This window comes from Chenopodium album, chromosome 5, assembly GCF_948465745.1.
Source record: "Chenopodium album chromosome 5, dcCheAlbu1.1, whole genome shotgun sequence".
Classification (NCBI taxonomy): Eukaryota; Viridiplantae; Streptophyta; class Magnoliopsida; order Caryophyllales; family Amaranthaceae; genus Chenopodium; species Chenopodium album.
Window position 1 is genome coordinate 37875562 of NC_137838.1, and position 21479 is coordinate 37897040.

The following is a 21479-nucleotide window of genomic DNA, read 5'->3' on the forward strand; positions in this document are numbered from 1 at the left end:
ATACAAAAACGTTACCCTTTGTAGGCGCAGATTGTTACCCATTTTATACATAAAAGTGATCCATATAAAACATAGTGTTTAGGGTAAAAATACCCCCAATTAGGGGTGAAAGTTCGGTATTCGGATTAGATTATACCCCAAATCGAATCCAAACTGAATTATTTTGATTTTGGATTTTTGAAACCGAATCCAAACCGAATTTGGATTCAATCCAATCCAATCCAAATCGAAATAATTTGGTTTTGGATATTGAATCCAAACCGAACCGAATTTCTTTGGGCTGTAGTTTTGGGCCTTAAGGCTGTTATTGGACAAATAGTTTTGGGCCTTTTAAAGACCTAATTTTTGTACCTGTTCCTGAACAAAACATAAATTTTTAGACAAAGCTTCCACCACCATAATTAATGTCATGAATTACAACACTTAAGTCTATAAGCATACCAAATTTAGGAAACAACATAATTAAAAAAAAAGTTTGTCCAGCCAAAATAAAATTACATACAGTCAGACACACAACTATAGTCTTAAACATAAAATGACAGTCCCTCAATCAAGCTAAAAATCAACAAGCAAAGACTAAAAACAACATGAGAGTCATGGCAGATTGGCAGCAGCTTCATTCAAATCTGGCAGTAGCTTCTTCTTCTTGGCAACCTACTCTTCATGCATTCAATCAAGCTCAACCAAGTCTGGGTTGATTGGATCATTAATTGTCATATTCTTCAAGTCTAACATTCAAAAAATAAACAAGTTACATAATATATATGACATAATGAAAAAAAAAACATATGATAATTGTTGTTTTATATTACCTTCTTCAAGGTCTTCAAATTCCTACAAACACTCTTCAACATTAGGAAATGGAGAAGAACGTAGCCAATTTTTAGCACAAACAAGGCCTTCAACGACCCTCGGAGTTAAGGAGCTCCTAAATGGGCCTAGAACCCTACCGCCAATGCTGAATGCACTCTCAGAGGCTACTGTTGAGATAGGGACAACAAGTATATTACGCGCCATTTTCCCCATTGTAGGAAACTGATCGAGGGATTAGTTAATGTCGTTAGTCTACTAACCCTAATCAAATTAACAATTTAAAATACCTAAACTACCCTAATACGAGTATAGGGGTAAGTAAAGGGTCGAACCCAAAAGGACTAAGTGTATCAATTTGTGCTAACTAGACTACTAGGAAAGCTTGTGAGGTAAAGAAAGGTTCAACTAAACACTACTAAGAGCAAATAACTAAAACTAGGGAAAGTGGAATCCAATTACATCAATGCATTCAACAACATCAAACAATTAGATGAAAATGACCTCAATTAGGACGATTTACACATTTAACTCACTCTCGCGCAATTAAACATGTTAATAATCCTACTAAACTAATTCACTCTCGTGCAACTAGCCTAGCAAAGATATGGAGGAATTTAGGGCTCTCAAACAACTCACTTTCGCACAATTGATTGAAAACACAATTAAAAGCATAGAATCAATTAGCTAGAAAGATTCTAATCCATAAAAGCATCATCCATACACAATAATCAAGAAACAATTTCATACTAACCACAATCAATCATTAAATTAATTAACATAACCTTCATCCATTTCCCTAGAACAAAACCTAAACTAACATGGTGAACAAAAACAAGGAAAACAAGGTAAAATAATAATAAAAGCAAGAATCAACAACTAAACTAAATAATCTACTCAAATAAACAAATAAATAAGCAAAAACAATAATAAATGAAAGCAATAAATGTGAGAGAAAGTTAGGAAGACTCATTGAATTTATGAGAGGAAAAATCCACAAATTTGCTTCTTCAAAATCCCAAAAACTCCATGAAAAATCCAATCTTTCTCTCTCTAAACTACTCCTAAACTAGAGAGAGAAACTCCTAATCTAACCCTAAGAGAGAGAAAATAAAAGAGCTAAACTAATCTAATCTAATCTAGGGTAAATTAATTGTTAAGTGAAAGTTGAGAGAAAATAACCCCAAAAGGGTATTTATATACAAGGCTAAATAAAATAAAAAAAATAAAAGAAAAAAAAATAAAGAAAATAAAATAAAACAAAAGAAAGAAAAAGGGAAAAAGAAAAAGGGAATAAAAATAAAATGAAATTAAAAGAAAATAAAAAAACCCAAAATCCCCAATTCCCTCAGCAACCCGATTTCCTCCTGTTCGAAATTTTGGCTGCTTCAATATTGGGATGCAATCCCCTGCTTCACGCCACACCACACCCCATCATCAATCATCACGCAACCATCATCACCACCATCGCAAGCATCCATTATCATCTAGCATCAAATCGTGGCCCTCCGATTTTCATAAAAATCACGTGAAAAGCTCGTGATTAACCCACAATTGCGCGCCCGCACAGACATCGCACAGAGGTCGCGCAAAGCTTCTGCCTCGACTCTGATTTTGGACTCAATTGTGTGCGCTTTCTGACAGGGCTGCGCGGCCGCGAATTGGGGCTTGAGATGGTATGAGTTGCGCGGCTATGAGGTAAGTAACTTGGTGGTGATTTGGGTGGTTGTTGTTGGTTTAATTGGTTGTTGTGGGGGCTGGTTAGAAGTGGTAATTGCTGGCGGTTTGGTGGTGTTGGTTGGGAGGTGACGGTGGTGCAGGGGTGGTTTAATTGGTGCGAATTGGTGAAGTGGTGAATTGGTTGATGATTGTTGTTGTTGCGAGTGAAAACAGGGGAAGGGCGTGGTTCAGGTGGTTGCGGTTTTGAGAGGGCTGAGAGGTGGTGTTGAAGGTGCGATTGGTGGTGGTTTGGTGAGTGTGTGACGGGGGTTAAAATGGTGGCAGAGGTGGTGGTTGCAGGTGGTTTGCGTGGGTGATGATTAGGGCAGCAGGCTGCTGTTGCTGTTGGTGTTGTTGATGGTTGTTGTCGCTGCTGTTGCTGTTGGTGATGGAGATGGTGTGAGTGGGCAGCTTTGCTGTGAGGGCTGGTGGTGTTGAGGAGCTGGGAGCAGGGGAGTTGTGTGGTGGAGGTTAAGGGATGGTGTGGTGATGGTTAAGCTGGCAGCAGGGGTTGGCTCAAATCATGTGCCTCGGATCTCGGACTTTGAACTCGAACATGACTTTGAAACCCGGAACACCTACAACCAAAAACACGAGGGTGAAATGAAAAATAAAATAAAATAAAGAAAATAAAGTAAAATAAAGTAAAATAAAATAAGATAAATAAAGTAAAATAAAATAAAATAAAATAAAATGCTAAAACTAAAGAAATAATAAAATTAAATGAAATAAAATAAAATAAAATAAAACACGAAAATAAACTAAAAACTATAGAAAATTACAAAAATACTCAAAATAAAGATAAAAGACGAGAATAATAAAATAATAGAAATAAAGGATATAAAAGGTGAAATTATTGGAAAATTAGTCGGAATACGACTCAATAAACACCCTAAAAGTGACATAAAAGTCACTTATCAAACTCCCCCAAGCTTACCTTTTGCTCGTCCTCGAGCAAATTAACATGAAACACGGGAGAAGGAGAATGATTTATTCAAGCAAAGCTAGAACACTAAAGGAGACAAGAATGTACACTAACTCACTTTCGTAGGAATCACTGTCACTTTTAGCAACTAATGACAAGCCCTTTAAACCCCTAGATCGCCCTAGAGGACGAGTGTGCTCTCGTGAGGGTGTCCTAAGAGTTTAACCCACAACTCTAAATAAAAACCAAGGCACGGCAATAAAAAAAAAGAAAAGAAAAAGAAACATAAAAAAAAGAAAGAAAACACAATTTCATATTTGGACAAGAGATAGGAACAAACACCAATGAATGCGAACCTTTCTAAATAGACAAATGTATGCACGTTCTAAGATGTCAATGGTTGATTGAAACATAACATATGCTAAGCATAGAGAACTAATGAGGACTCAATCCACCCTAGCCCCAACCAATCGGGCCGCGTTCTCTCCACTAGCTTCAAATCAACCCTTAAGCTAGCTTCTCAGGATTCCACGAAGGAATCGGAAAAAGATAAAGAAATGAAAAACTTTGAGAAGGTTATCCCGACATCTCAACTATGCATACTCTCTCCATAGGTTTGAAGTCTATCTCCCTCCACCGTTCTTTGACTTAACCCCACTAAAGTCTAAGGGTCTTTTATTGGGTTGTAACGTAAGGCTAAGGGTTAAAGCGGGGTAAAAATTTAAAAATTTTGGTGATATTTCCTAAGTGAAGCAAAAGAGTGGCCTACTCTCAAAAACAAACTCAAGAAATCGCAAAATATCAAACAAAAATACCAATAATGCCATCTCCCACAAGCTTACTCAACACTAACACACAATATATACAAAAAAAATGAAGGAACGCTCCCCCCCCCCCAAGCTTGAACGAAGCATTGTCCTCAATTCTTAAACAAGGGAAGAAAACGAAACCAAACTAAAATATATTATTTGTGTTTATTTGTTTCTTTTTATTTTTTTTATTTTTTTATTTATTTTTTTTTTATGTGTCCTTGCCTTTTTCTAACCATGGACGGCTTTTTCTTGAAACTTCATTTGATATTCTTGAATTGCATCTTTCTTCTCGAACTTTTTGCATATTCTTTTCAAGCTCAACTTTCAAATACCGTACTTAAACCAATTCACAAAGTTTTCTTGCTCATGATCAACACTCTCAAAACTCAAACCTCACATGCCTATGCTTCACTAACTAAAAGGGTTGGTAAACATAGGCCATTGGGTTTGTAATGCGGTTTAAACAAGAGCGGGAAACATTAGGCTCAAATTGGTTAATAAGTAGGTTGATGCAAAATAGAAAATCAAATTTGTAACAAAATAAAAAGAAGATAAAGAAAAATGAGAAAAGGTGCCCTTTTCCTCCCCTAGAGAGGCTCGGTCACGATCTTGGGAGCTAGAGGTCAAAACAAGGATTAAGACATGCATAGTCAAGGATCCTAAATAGCCGCTCAACAAGGTGATGAAGGCTAGAACAAATGAAGCTCACAAGGGATTATAACCAAACAAATACCAACCAAGGGTTTCAAATCCACTATAGAGAGCAACTCCATCTTACCACATTCCCGTGAACTAAGGCTTCATGGACCCCTAAAAGTTCTTAAACTGGCTACCTTAGCATATAGTATCCTAGAGTCAACCAATGACACTCTCAAACCGTGCATACATTTACCACTTAGGAAGAAAAACATTCAAGGATTCAAGTCCCAAAACAAAATTTCCAAAATAAGAACAAACAAAACACATTTTGCCAAAATTACCTTGAAAATAAACAAAAATCTTTTTGGAATTTTCAAAAAATAAGAAAAGACATGAAAATGCATATACTCAAGTGCATGGCATAGATGAATCAACATCCCACCAAACATGATAGGATACCCTCCCCCAATCTTGAATGAGACAATATACTCAAACATAAACCAAATAATCCATGGGAGGGGAAAAGAAAGAAATCAATCCAACAAACCAACACAAGTCCAACGAGTCACCAACCATTAGAGAAAGATCTAGGAAAGATATTAACGGATATTGGTGGGTGTAATTACCCGCAAATGAACCAATTTAACCTTTCAAAGCCGATTTCCTCTTGAATTGAATCTCGATTTCCTTATGCTAGCAAAAATAGGCGTCAAACTTCCTTGGTTCTTGATCCAAACCAATGCATAAGAGTATATCAAGCCATGTACCTAGCAAAAGGCACACAAACATTTCCATGAGAGAAAATCTAATCTAAAAAGGAAAGAAAATGAAAGCAATAAAAACCTCGGGTTACTTCCCGAGAAAGGCTTGTTTAACGTCCAAGCGAGACCGCTCTAGTAAATAATATTGCAACGAACGCAAGAGCTTATCAAATGCACTACTACACATCTCATATGATAACAAGTAGGCAAATGAAGGGAGGAGGACGTGCAACAAGATTATTGCACGTAAATGAGGAGGAAGATGCCAAAAGAAAGAAGAAAAAACTAAAGAGAAATCAAGAAAATAAGAAGAGAAAGAAGAAGAAAAATAAGGAAAAGAATAAAAAGGCAAAACCTCCTCAAAATCTTTTTGGGTGGCACAATCACCCATTTCCTCAATAATAGGAGGATGAAAAGGAAAAGTCTCATCAAAAAAGAGAGGGTCCTCAATAGGCTCTTTGACAAAAGAAGGGAGGAACATGGGATAGTAGGAGATGTGGTCAAATTTCCTTGAGAAAGGGACATGAGGAAGGGGAGGAGAAACAATGGTCTCACAAAGCCTCACATCATCAACGAGGGCATGAAAATCAATCATAGAATCCTCAAAAGAACACTCATGACTCACATCTCCCTCAAACAAAAACTCTCCAATAGAAACAACCTCATCCTCCTCTCTATCACAACGATGAACAACAACTCCCTCAAGATCCTCAAAGCCTAGAGTCTCTAAACCATGCATGAAAGGATAAAGGTTTCTCTCAAATTCATCCCTTTCCCATGAAGCAATGCCAATGAACTCTTTCAAGAGGCTATAATGATTTGTTACACCTTCAATGAACACACTAGTTATAACCTCAAATGAGTCCAAAGACTCATGGATAGAAGGGTCACAAACATGCAAGGTAGACTCATCAAGATGGGGAAGGGGGTTGGAAACCTCAAAATCGATATTTTCTTCATTAGAAACTCTTCCACCATCACTCAAGGGACTCTCAATCTCTCTTGATTGCTCAAACTCATCATCATCATCCTCATGATATCCCTCATTCAAAATTGAAGATGGCTCACTCACATCCTCACCAAGGGAAGCTCTCAAAGGGGGTAAATAAGGGGAAGGATGGCATTCAAGCTCAAATGGGGAATGAAAAGGATCAAAATCCTCAAAAATCCCCTCATCACAAGAAAACCTCCCCTCAACTTCACACCCTTGGCCCACATCATTCTCAAAAACACTCTCACACTCCAAATGAGGTGCCTCACATCCATTTACATCAACCAAAGCACTCATCACTTGGGCAAGCCTCACTTCTCTCAATTTTTGTTCCTCTTGAAGCTCTTGGAGTTGTTGGGTGAGATATTGCATTTGAGAAAGAATTTGGGCTTCAATGTTATTGGGTTGAGGTTCATGATCAAAGTCAAATTGCACATTATCAAAATTAGCACAAACCTCATCAAAATGAGCATAAGGGGGAAAGGTGTCAATTTGCATACTTGGATTATCACTAGGCACATAAGAAGTATCAAGAGAATTCATGCAAAAATTAAAAGAATCTTGGCATTGAGAATCAAAGTAAGAAACATGAGATTCTCTATCTAAAGAATCCTTAGCAAGCCATGTGAAGAAATCCCACGCATCATGCATAGACAAATGACAAAATCTACCATTATTCATGTCCTCAACCATTCCCCTAGTATACTCATTCATGCCCCAATAAGCTATACCACAAGCATCACTAAGAGAACACCCATGGTAACTAAGAAAACCATCAAGTCTTTCAAAGTAAGCATAGAAGGGTTCACCATCAAATTGAGGAAAAGATAAGCATGCCATTTTTATACAAAGAACAAAGAAAAGCAAACAAAATTCAAATTATATACAAGAACCTAGCTAATCTAATCAACACAAACTAATGAACGCCTTAGTCCCCGGCAACGGCGCCAAAATTTGATCGAGGGATTAGGTAATGTCGTTAGTCTACTAACCCTAATCAAATTAACAATTTAAAATACCTAAACTACCCTAATACGAGTATAGGGGTAAGTAAAGGGTCGAACCCAAAAGGACTAAGTGTATCAATTTGTGCTAACTAGACTACTAGGAAAGCTTGTGAGGTAAAGAAAGGTTCAACTAAACACTACTAAGAGCAAATAACTAAAACTAGGGAAAGTGGAATCCAATTACATCAATGCATTCAACAACATCAAACAATTAGATGAAAATGACCTCAATTAGGACAATTTACACATTTAACTCACTCTCGCGCAATTAAACATGTTAATAATCCTACTAAACTAATTCACTCTCGTGCAACTAGCCTAGCAAAGATATGGAGGAATTTAGGGCTCTCAAACAACTCACTTTCGCACAATTGATTGAAAACACAATTAAAAGCATAGAATCAATTAGCTAGAAAGATTCTAATCCATAAAAGCATCATCCATACACAATAATCAAGAAACAATTTCATACTAACCACAATCAATCATTAAATTAATTAACATAACCTTCATCCATTTCCCTAGAACAAAACCTAAACTAACATGGTGAACAAAAACAAGGAAAACAAGGTAAAATAATAATAAAAGCAAGAATCAACAACTAAACTAAATAATCTACTCAAATAAACAAATAAATAAGCAAAAACAATAATAAATGAAAGCAATAAATGTGAGAGAAAGTTAGGAAGACTCATTGAATTTATGAGAGGAAAAATCCACAAATTTGCTTCTTCAAAATCCCAAAAACTCCATGAAAAATCCAATCTTTCTCTCTCTAAACTACTCCTAAACTAGAGAGAGAAACTCCTAATCTAACCCTAAGAGAGAGAAAATAAAAGAGCTAAACTAATCTAATCTAATCTAGGGTAAATTAATTGTTAAGTGAAAGTTGAGAGAAAATAACCCCAAAAGGGTATTTATATACAAGGCTAAATAAAATAAAATAAATAAAAGAAAACAAAATAAAGAAAATAAAATAAAACAAAAGAAAGAAAAAGGGAAAAAGAAAAAGGGAATAAAAATAAAATGAAATTAAAAGAAAATAAAAAAACCCAAAATCCCCAATTCCCTCAGCAACCCGATTTCCTCCTGTTCGAAATTTTGGCTGCTTCAATATTGGGATGCAATCCCCTGCTTCACGCCACACCACACCCCATCATCAATCATCACGCAACCATCATCACCACCATCGCAAGCATCCATTATCATCTAGCATCAAATCGTGGCCCTCCGATTTTCATAAAAATCACGTGAAAAGCTCGTGATTAACCCACAATTGCGCGCCCGCACAGACATCGCACAGAGGTCGCGCAAAGCTTCTGCCTCGACTCTGATTTTGGACTCAATTGTGTGCGCTTTCTGACAGGGCTGCGCGGCCGCGAATTGGGGCTTGAGATGGTATGAGTTGCGCGGCTATGAGGTAAGTAACTTGGTGGTGATTTGGGTGGTTATTGTTGGTTTAATTGGTTGTTGTGGGGGCTGGTTAGAAGTGGTAATTGCTGGCGGTTTGGTGGTGTTGGTTGGGAGGTGACGGTGGTGCAGGGGTGGTTTAATTGGTGCGAATTGGTGAAGTGGTGAATTGGTTGATGATTGTTGTTGTTGCGAGTGAAAACAGGGGAAGGGCGTGGTTCAGGTGGTTGCGGTTTTGAGAGGGCTGAGAGGTGGTGTTGAAGGTGCGATTGGTGGTGGTTTGGTGAGTGTGTGACGGGGGTTAAAATGGTGGCAGAGGTGGTGGTTGCAGGTGGTTTGCGTGGGTGATGATTAGGGCAGCAGGCTGCTGTTGCTGTTGGTGTTGTTGATGGTTGTTGTCGCTGCTGTTGCTGTTGGTGATGGAGATGGTGTGAGTGGGCAGCTTTGCTGTGAGGGCTGGTGGTGTTGAGGAGCTGGGAGCAGGGGAGTTGTGTGGTGGAGGTTAAGGGATGGTGTGGTGATGGTTAAGCTGGCAGCAGGGGTTGGCTCAAATCATGTGCCTCGGATCTCGGACTTTGAACTCGAACATGACTTTGAAACCCGGAACACCTACAACCAAAAACACGAGGGTGAAATGAAAAATAAAATAAAATAAAGAAAATAAAGAAAAATAAAGTAAAATAAAATAAGATAAATAAAGTAAAATAAAATAAAATAAAATAAAATGCTAAAACTAAAGAAATAATAAAATTAAATGAAATAAAATAAAATAAAATAAAACACGAAAATAAACTAAAAACTATAGAAAATTACAAAAATACTCAAAATAAAGATAAAAGACGAGAATAATAAAATAATAGAAATAAAGGATATAAAAGGTGAAATTATTGGAAAATTAGTCGGAATACGACTCAATAAACACCCTAAAAGTGACATAAAAGTCACTTATCAAACTCCCCCAAGCTTACCTTTTGCTCGTCCTCGAGCAAATTAACATGAAACACGGGAGAAGGAGAATGATTTATTCAAGCAAAGCTAGAACACTAAAGGAGACAAGAATGTACACTAACTCACTTTCGTAGGAATCACTGTCACTTTTAGCAACTAATGACAAGCCCTTTAAACCCCTAGATCGCCCTAGAGGACGAGTGTGCTCTCGTGAGGGTGTCCTAAGAGTTTAACCCACAACTCTAAATAAAAACCAAGGCACGGCAATAAAAAAAAAGAAAAGAAAAAGAAACATAAAAAAAAGAAAGAAAACACAATTTCATATTTGGACAAGAGATAGGAACAAACACCAATGAATGCGAACCTTTCTAAATAGACAAATGTATGCACGTTCTAAGATGTCAATGGTTGATTGAAACATAACATATGCTAAGCATAGAGAACTAATGAGGACTCAATCCACCCTAGCCCCAACCAATCGGGCCGCGTTCTCTCCACTAGCTTCAAATCAACCCTTAAGCTAGCTTCTCAGGATTCCACGAAGGAATCGGAAAAAGATAAAGAAATGAAAAACTTTGAGAAGGTTATCCCGACATCTCAACTATGCATACTCTCTCCATAGGTTTGAAGTCTATCTCCCTCCACCGTTCTTTGACTTAACCCCACTAAAGTCTAAGGGTCTTTTATTGGGTTGTAACGTAAGGCTAAGGGTTAAAGCGGGGTAAAAATTTAAAAATTTTGGTGATATTTCCTAAGTGAAGCAAAAGAGTGGCCTACTCTCAAAAACAAACTCAAGAAATCGCAAAATATCAAACAAAAATACCAATAATGCCATCTCCCACAAGCTTACTCAACACTAACACACAATATATACAAAAAAAATGAAGGAACGCTCCCCCCCCCCAAGCTTGAACGAAGCATTGTCCTCAATTCTTAAACAAGGGAAGAAAACGAAACCAAACTAAAATATATTATTTGTGTTTATTTGTTTCTTTTTATTTTTTTTTATTTTTTTATTTATTTTTTTTTATGTGTCCTTGCCTTTTTCTAACCATGGACGGCTTTTTCTTGAAACTTCATTTGATATTCTTGAATTGCATCTTTCTTCTCGAACTTTTTGCATATTCTTTTCAAGCTCAACTTTCAAATACCGTACTTAAACCAATTCACAAAGTTTTCTTGCTCATGATCAACACTCTCAAAACTCAAACCTCACATGCCTATGCTTCACTAACTAAAAGGGTTGGTAAACATAGGCCATTGGGTTTGTAATGCGGTTTAAACAAGAGCGGGAAACATTAGGCTCAAATTGGTTAATAAGTAGGTTGATGCAAAATAGAAAATCAAATTTGTAACAAAATAAAAAGAAGATAAAGAAAAATGAGAAAAGGTGCCCTTTTCCTCCCCTAGAGAGGCTCGGTCACGATCTTGGGAGCTAGAGGTCAAAACAAGGATTAAGACATGCATAGTCAAGGATCCTAAATAGCCGCTCAACAAGGTGATGAAGGCTAGAACAAATGAAGCTCACAAGGGATTATAACCAAACAAATACCAACCAAGGGTTTCAAATCCACTATAGAGAGCAACTCCATCTTACCACATTCCCGTGAACTAAGGCTTCATGGACACCCTAAAAGTTCTTAAACTGGCTACCTTAGCATATAGTATCCTAGAGTCAACCAATGACACTCTCAAACCGTGCATACATTTACCACTTAGGAAGAAAAACATTCAAGGATTCAAGTCCCAAAACAAAATTTCCAAAATAAGAACAAACAAAACACATTTTGCCAAAATTACCTTGAAAATAAACAAAAATCTTTTTGGAATTTTCAAAATATAAGAAAAGACATGAAAATGCATATACTCAAGTGCATGGCATAGATGAATCAACATCCCACCAAACATGATAGGATACCCTCCCCCAATCTTGAATGAGACAATATACTCAAACATAAACCAAATAATCCATGGGAGGGGAAAAGAAAGAAATCAATCCAACAAACCAACACAAGTCCAACGAGTCACCAACCATTAGAGAAAGATCTAGGAAAGATATTACCGGATATTGGTGGGTGTAATTACCCGCAAATGAACCAATTTAACCTTTCAAAGCCGATTTCCTCTTGAATTGAATCTCGATTTCCTTATGCTAGCAAAAATAGGCGTCAAACTTCCTTGGTTCTTGATCCAAACCAATGCATAAGAGTATATCAAGCCATGTACCTAGCAAAAGGCACACAAACATTTCCATGAGAGAAAATCTAATCTAAAAAGGAAAGAAAATGAAAGCAATAAAAACCTCGGGTTACTTCCCGAGAAAGGCTTGTTTAACGTCCAAGCGAGACCGCTCTAGTAAATAATATTGCAACGAACGCAAGAGCTTATCAAATGCACTACTACACATCTCATATGATAACAAGTAGGCAAATGAAGGGAGGAGGACGTGCAACAAGATTATTGCACGTAAATGAGGAGGAAGATGCCAAAAGAAAGAAGAAAAAACTAAAGAGAAATCAAGAAAATAAGAAGAGAAAGAAGAAGAAAAATAAGGAAAAGAATAAAAAGGCAAAACCTCCTCAAAATCTTTTTGGGTGGCACAATCACCCATTTCCTCAATAATAGGAGGATGAAAAGGAAAAGTCTCATCAAAAAAGAGAGGGTCCTCAATAGGCTCTTTGACAAAAGAAGGGAGGAACATGGGATAGTAGGAGATGTGGTCAAATTTCCTTGAGAAAGGGACATGAGGAAGGGGAGGAGAAACAATGGTCTCACAAAGCCTCACATCATCAACGAGGGCATGAAAATCAATCATAGAATCCTCAAAAGAACACTCATGAACATCTCCCTCAAACAAAAACTCTCCAATAGAAACAACCTCATCCTCCTCTCTATCACAACGATGAACAACAACTCCCTCAAGATCCTCAAAGCCTAGAGTCTCTAAACCATGCATGAAAGGATAAAGGTTTCTCTAAAATTCACCCCTTTCCCATGAAGCAATGCCAATGAACTCTTTCAAGAGGCTATAATGATTTGTTACACATTCAATGAACACACTAGTTATAACCTCAAATGAGTCCAAAGACTCATGGATAGAAGGGTCACAAACATGCAAGGTAGACTCATCAAGATGGGGAAGGGGGTTGGAAACCTCAAAATCGATATTTTCTTCATTAGAAACTCTTCCACCATCACTCAAGGGACTCTCAATCTCTCTTGATTGCTCAAACTCATCATCATCATCCTCATGATATCCCTCATTCAAAATTGAAGATGGCTCACTCACATCCTCACCAAGGGAAGCTCTCAAAGGGGGTAAATAAGGGGAAGGATGGCATTCAAGCTCAAATGGGGAATGAAAAGGATCAAAATCCTCAAAAATCCCCTCATCACAAGAAAACCTCCCCTCAACTTCACACCCTTGGCCCACATCATTCTCAAAAACACTCTCACACTCCAAATGAGGTGCCTCACATCCATTTACATCAACCAAAGCACTCATCACTTGGGCAAGCCTCACTTCTCTCAATTTTTGTTCCTCTTGAAGCTCTTGGAGTTGTTGGGTGAGATATTGCATTTGAGAAAGAATTTGGGCTTCAATGTTATTGGGTTGAGGTTCATGATCAAAGTCAAATTGCACATTATCAAAATTAGCACAAACCTCATCAAAATGAGCATAAGGGGGAAAGGTGTCAATTTGCATACTTGGATTATCACTAGGCACATAAGAAGTATCAAGAGAATTCATGCAAAAATTAAAAGAATCTTGGCATTGAGAATCAAAGTAAGAAACATGAGATTCTCTATCTAAAGAATCCTTAGCAAGCCATGTGAAGAAATCCCACGCATCATGCATAGACAAATGACAAAATCTACCATTATTCATGTCCTCAACCATTCCCCTAGTATACTCATTCATGCCCCAATAAGCTATACCACAAGCATCACTAAGAGAACACCCATGGTAACTAAGAAAACCATCAAGTCTTTCAAAGTAAGCATAGAAGGGTTCACCATCAAATTGAGGAAAAGATAAGCATGCCATTTTTATACAAAGAACAAAGAAAAGCAAACAAAATTCAAATTATATACAAGAACCTAGCTAATCTAATCAACACAAACTAATGAACGCCTTAGTCCCCGGCAACGGCGCAAAATTTGATCGAGGGATTAGGTAATGTCGTTAGTCTACTAACCCTAATCAAATTAACAATTTAAAATACCTAAATTACCCTAATACGAGTATAGGGGTAAGTAAAGGGTCGAACCCAAAAGGACTAAGTGTATCAATTTGTGCTAACTAGACTACTAGGAAAGCTTGTGAGGTAAAGAAAGGTTCAACTAAACACTACTAAGAGCAAATAACTAAAACTAGGGAAAGTGGAATCCAATTACATCAATGCATTCAACAACATCAAACAATTAGATGAAAATGACCTCAATTAGGACGATTTACACATTTAACTCACTCTCGCGCAATTAAACATGTTAATAATCCTACTAAACTAATTCACTCTCGTGCAACTAGCCTAGCAAAGATATGGAGGAATTTAGGGCTCTCAAACAACTCACTTTCGCACAATTGATTGAAAACACAATTAAAAGCATAGAATCAATTAGCTAGAAAGATTCTAATCCATAAAAGCATCATCCATACACAATAATCAAGAAACAATTTCATACTAACCACAATCAATCATTAAATTAATTAACATAACCTTCATCCATTTCCCTAGAACAAAACCTAAACTAACATGGTGAACAAAAACAAGGAAAACAAGGTAAAATAATAATAAAAGCAAGAATCAACAACTAAACTAAATAATCTACTCAAATAAACAAATAAATAAGCAAAAACAATAATAAATGAAAGCAATAAATGTGAGAGAAAGTTAGGAAGACTCATTGAATTTATGAGAGGAAAAATCCACAAATTTGCTTCTTCAAAATCCCAAAAACTCCATGAAAAATCCAATCTTTCTCTCTCTAAACTACTCCTAAACTAGAGAGAGAAACTCCTAATCTAACCCTAAGAGAGAGAAAATAAAAGAGCTAAACTAATCTAATCTAATCTAGGGTAAATTAATTGTTAAGTGAAAGTTGAGAGAAAATAACCCCAAAAGGGTATTTATATACAAGGCTAAATAAAATAAAATAAATAAAAGAAAACAAAATAAAGAAAATAAAATAAAACAAAAGAAAGAAAAAGGGAAAAAGAAAAAGGGAATAAAAATAAAATGAAATTAAAAGAAAATAAAAAAACCCAAAATCCCCAATTCCCTCAGCAACCCGATTTCCTCCTGTTCGAAATTTTGGCTGCTTCAATATTGGGATGCAATCCCTTGCTTCACGCCACACCACACCCCATCATCAATCATCACGCAACCATCATCACCACCATCGCAAGCATCCATTATCATCTAGCATCAAATCGTGGCCCTCCGATTTTCATAAAAATCACGTGAAAAGCTCGTGATTAACCCACAATTGCGCGCCCGCACAGACATCGCACAGAGGTCGTGCAAAGCTTCTGCCTCGACTCTGATTTTGGACTCAATTGTGTGCGCTTTCTGACAGGGCTGCGCGGCCGCGAATTGAAGCTTGAGATGGTATGAGTTGCGCGGCTATGAGGTAAGTAACTTGGTGGTGATTTGGGTGGTTATTGTTGGTTTAATTGGTTGTTGTGGGGGCTGGTTAGAAGTGGTAATTGCTGGCGGTTTGGTGGTGTTGGTTGGGAGGTGACGGTGGTGCAGGGGTGGTTTAATTGGTGCGAATTGGTGAAGTGGTGAATTGGTTGATGATTGTTGTTGTTGCGAGTGAAAACAGGGGAAGGGCGTGGTTCAGGTGGTTGCGGTTTTGAGAGGGCTGAGAGGTGTTGTTGAAGGTGCGATTGGTGGTGGTTTGGTGAGTGTGTGACGGGGGTTAAAATGGTGGCAGAGGTGGTGGTTGCAGGTGGTTTGCGTGGGTGATGATTAGGGCAGCAGGCTGCTGTTGCTGTTGGTGTTGTTGATGGTTGTTGTCGCTGCTGTTGCTGTTGGTGATGGAGATGGTGTGAGTGGGCAGCTTTGCTGTGAGGGCTGGTGGTGTTGAGGAGCTGGGAGCAGGGGAGTTGTGTGGTGGAGGTTAAGGGATGGTGTGGTGATGGTTAAGCTGGCAGCAGGGGTTGGCTCAAATCATGTGCCTCGGATCTCGGACTTTGAACTCGAACATGACTTTGAAACCCGGAACACCTACAACCAAAAACACGAGGGTGAAATGAAAAATAAAATAAAATAAATAAAATAAAGAAAAATAAAGTAAAATAAAATAAGATAAATAAAGTAAAATAAAATAAAATAAAATAAAATGCTAAAACTAAAGAAATAATAAAATTAAATGAAATAAAATAAAATAAAATAAAACACGAAAATAAACTAAAAACTATAGAAAATTACAAAAATACTCAAAATAAAGATAAAAGACGAGAATAATAAAATAATAGAAATAAAGGATATAAAAGGTGAAATTATTGGAAAATAAGTCGGAATACGACTCAATAAACACCCTAAAAGTGACATAAAAGTCACTTATCAGAAACCTAGCACTATTAAACTTCCACCACCCTAAAATATCAAAATTTTCAGATTCCTCCTCCGTTTCCTCATCCAAATACTTGTCTAACTCAATTTTTGCATCTCCTTCTTTTTCACACTTGTGTTTCTTATACTTACTTTTCAAAGCCTCAATCTTCTTGTGTTTGGGAGAAAATTGGGAATCATCCCTACTTGATGAGGACACTTCCTCCCTACTCACATCACTAGAAGAAACACGATACTCCTCATACAAAGTATTCAAAGCCTCTTTAAAATTATTCACCATAACTGATGCAATCAAAGAATCATAAATTTCATATATCATCCACTCAACATAATCTAACTTGTAACGAGGATCAAGCACAACAACAATAAAAATCAGCATGTTCATTTTCTCCGGATCACCCCAATATTTGTCATATTTGTCCTTCATTTTACTAGCCATAAGACACATCTCCGGATCCTCATTTGCAATCAAATCTTTTAAAAGTACAGAAACACTCACCAATTCATGAAAAAATAAATTGGAAGTCACATGCAAAGAACTAGAGACACGCAAGGTAAGATCATAAAAGGCTTCTAAAAATTCAGAAAACCTTCTCACTGTTTCCCAATCATCAAAATTAGGGCAACCCTTCCATTCCCTTTCATTTAATTCAATCACATGATGAGGGTCTTCCTCAGAGTACCTCTCAAAAGCAAATTCAAGATCTAAAGCAGAATCCAACATTAAATAGGTGGAGTTCCACCTAGTAGGCACATCAAGACACAACAACTTTCTAGAGTTGATTTTTTAATCCAAAACACATTTTTTAAACTTTGACAACCTGGCAGGGGATTGTTTGATGAATCTAACAGCTTGTCTCACTCGAGTAATAGACTCATTTACAATTTTCAATCCATCAAAAACAACCAAATTCACAATATGTGCAACACAACGCATATGAAGGAACCGACCCTTAAGAACCCCAGCTTTCCAATCATTTATTTTCCTTCTCATATATCCTATTGCGGTATCATTTGAGCTAGAATTGTCAACAGTTATGCAAAATACTTTATCATGCTCCCAATCCAACAAACATTTCTCAATTTCTTTCCCTATTTCCTCACCCTTATGACTTGATACAAGACAAAAAATTCAGAATACGTTTTTGCAATTTCCAGTCATTATCAACAAAGTGAACAGCCAAGCACATGAAATTAATTTGCTGAATAGATGTCCATGTATCAGTTGTTAAAGAAACCCTTGAGTTACACTTTTTTAATACCATTTTCAGCTTCTTTTTTTCAGTTAAAAAGGTTTCAAAACAATCTCTAGCCACAGTAATTCTTGAAGGAACATGAAATCTAGGCTCCATAACATTACATAAATGTTTAAAACCTACTCCCTCAACAAACTTAAAAGGCAATTCATCAACTATAACCATGTAAGATAAAGCTTTTCTAATTAAAACCGGATCATATTTCACCTAAGACAACCCACTAGTACCACCACTTTCAACTTTACTTTTGAAAGGCAATAAGCTTTGTTTTGAATCTTTAGGAGCATTATAGAGGTACTTCTGGCATCTAATGGACTAGTGCCATTTCACTTTGTACCACACTTGTATCTCATACCATAATATTTGCAACGTGCTTCCATTCCGGTGGGTGTTTCTTCTTTGATAAAATGCTCCCAGACTTTAGAGCGATCCTTCATTCTCTTCCTTTTTGGTTTGGATTTATCATTATCGGATTGCTGCTTAATAGGAGCACCTCCTTCAACGTCACCCATATTTGTGGACATACTGATTTAAGACAAAAAAAAAAAAACAGCATATCAACACAGAAACTAATATATAGGGTCATTTAACACAAAAACCAACATATCAACCAGCATATCAACACAAAACCAGCAAGTTTACAATTCAAATTTTCAACAGCCAACAAAAAACAGAAAATTAATCATTATACTACAAAAATAAGGCTCATAAAATAATCAATCTATCAAAAATAACATAAGTACTCACCAATTTGAACATAACAAAACGAAACATCACTAAAAAGATTGAACAAAACATCACCAATTTGAATGGAATCACTTCGAACATAATAACCTAGAAATAACTCAAAATTCCTAATTCTAACATGATAAATTAATAACCCAATTTCACAATTCGAACATAATAAATTAATAACCCAGAAATAACTCAAAATTCCCAATTCGAACATAATTCAAATTCCCGATTCAAAAAAACAAGTGAAAGAGGAAAAGAGGAGTAAATAAAAAATCCTTACCTTAAAGTGACTGAGAGAGGTGGCGGCGACAGAAGGTGGTGGCGCGTCGCAGATTTGAGGGAGTACGAAGTCTACGAACACCAGATATGAAGAAAGGAACTGATATTCGACCAAGGAGACAATATACGGTGGCCGGAGTGAGATACGGTGGTGAGATACGGTGGCCGGAGTAAAGGAAATGAAGGGTTTTGGTGAGGAAGTAGAGGAATTGAGGAGTGAAGGTGGGCGAATGTCAGAAAAATAAAGGAGGAAATTAGGGTTTGCTATATATATGTAGGGGAATTGGGCTGGAATCTATATGGGCTTTAAACATTTCAGTTTTCGGTTTTTTAGGACCCAGAACCGAATCCAAACCGAAATAATTCGGTTTTAGGATTTTGGAACCGAATCCAAACTGAAAACCGAAAAAACCGAATCGAATTTCTAGTTCGGTTCGGTTTGGATCGGTTTTCGGTTTTTATCCAAACTACTTTCACCCCTACCCCCAATACGTGGTCCAATCCAGAGACACGTGGCCCAAATTTAAAGGCATCACATGTACCCATGAGAAGATGACACGTGGAAACCCTAAAAAGGAGCACCTGAAAAAGAGAGTAAAGGGTCTCCTTACATTAAGAGGCCCAAATCCCGAGAAAGCCGCAAAACAGCGCCTCCCCAGGACACGTGCCTTCTTCTGATTGCGTCGCCAATCAGAGCACAAAATTCTAGGGTAGTAACTGTTTTGGGTGTTTTTGTCCCTCGGGAGAGTTACAACACGAAGACTGATCCGGGATGAGCTGTACCTGCAAAACAAACGGAGACACCGGTTGGGTGGTGCTCTGCCTCCGACGATCAACTTAGTAACTTGAAGAGGAATAAAGAGTACGGAAATTTAGGTGGGTATCTGCTCGGATTCCAAGCTCAGGTGTTTGTCTGATGTAAGAGAATGCAAGTGTATTAAATGATAAAACGTTCTCCCCTCAAAATGAGGGGTATCTCCCTATTTATAGGGTCTTTGGGAGTTGTGCCCTTGATTAGGTCACTGAACCCTAATCATTGGTGGGCTGCGCCGTTTTGCGGCATTCTCGGGATTTGGGCCTGAAGGTCGCCTTTTTTCCCTTCTAATCTGGAGTGACACGTGTCAAGCAGGGATTGGTCCACTTTGGGCCATCCTGAGGCTGACACGTGTCATCCTCTGATTGGACCACGTGGCGGGGTAAAATTACCCTAAACATTTGCCCCTCACAGATGTGACGTGGCACGCCACGTGGCATCTGTGACACATGTCACGCTCCGGTTGGCGGTAATTTTACCGTTACAAAGTAAATGTTCACCTTCTGGGTAAATTACGGAAATGCCCCCAAATTTACCCTCTATATATAGCCGTTTTACCCTCATAATTTTGTACGTTTACGAAAATTTCTGAGAGAAAAACTTCGAGAGAGCAGAAGTCACTTGTTTGAGTCAGACGTGAGCAAAAAAGCTCGTTCTTCAGCAATACAGCCGGTCCCGCCTACACTCAGATACAAACTCAAAAGGTACCGTCTCTGTCTCTCTCAGCTCTTTTCTTTTTTCACCTCTTGTACATATTTCTTGCAATAAATGGATGCATCACCAACACACACGGCACGACCTAGGTTAGAGTCCAGCCGGTCACCAGGGTCGGCTGAGTCTAAGACTGGGAGTGCCGGCTCGGGGTGTTGGGACCACCCTTTGCCATGGATTCCGACCAGTTATGTGTCTGTGTAGGACACCATGGCTCGGACAATGCAGACGGCCACGGACCCGAATTACAAAAGCGAAGGCTCAGGCGGCCAAATGCCTGAGGGAGAAACGTCTGTTCAGGGAAACCAGACGGCTTTGGAGAGATCCCCTCCGCGCACCCCTTCAACCCCTGCAGACTCTTTTTTGGAAGAGTGCGACCAAGGCGGCGACGAGGCCGCCTCTGCCCCCATAGACCAAAGCGAGGGGGAGACGGAGAGCGACAGCTCCGCCTCTACCTCCGAGAGCAGCGATGACTTTCCCCCTCTTCCGGATAGCGAGGAGGAAGAAAGGAAAAAGTGGAGTGAGAAGGACGATCCCTTCAGCATCCACGTCTCCTCCAAGGACTGAATCCAGATGGGGGAGAACTTAGAGAACTTTAAGAAAATGCACCCGCTTGGAGACGGGTATAAGATCCGGGTGCCGCCTGAGCTGGGCACCATCGCTTGGGGGGATGATCAAGAGAACGCCAACAGCTATTTTGGCTGTTATGAGGCGGCATTCAAAGCCGGCCTTCGCTTCCCCCTTCACCAGGCGGTGAAGGCAATTTTGAGAGGCTACGGCCTTGGGCTCTGGCAACTTACCCCCAACTCCTGGACCAACATTCTGGGGTATGTTGCCGCCTGCGAGTTCCAAGGGCTTAACCCCGGCTGGGAGGCTTTTGCAAGCATGCATTACCTCAGCAGAAGCCCAGGCGGCTGGAGAGCGTAGTATACTCTAACCACACAGCTGCAATACATGATGACCTTGGACAAGGTCTCAAAGTTCGATGGCTGGAAGCACAGGTTCTACCTGATGTCAGCCCCAACCAGACGGGAAAATTATGAATTCCGTCTGTACAATAAGAAGCCTGACTTGTTGGGCA

At 38.4% G+C, this 21479-nt stretch overlaps 1 protein-coding gene across 1 annotated transcript; it reads right to left on the reverse strand.

Moving 5' to 3' along the window:
• Window positions 1-524: 524 nt before the first annotated feature.
• On the reverse strand, window positions 525-18371 carry LOC145632835 (zinc finger BED domain-containing protein RICESLEEPER 2-like). The gene is made up of 4 exons (XM_081685167.1): window positions 18190-18371; window positions 17425-17715; window positions 16603-17346; window positions 525-555 (listed from the first exon to the last, which is right to left on the reverse strand). Exons 1-4 carry the CDS (start codon window positions 18369-18371, stop codon window positions 525-527), a joined length of 1248 nt encoding a protein of 415 aa, XP_081541293.1.
• Between the last annotated feature and the right edge of the window lie 3108 nt (window positions 18372-21479).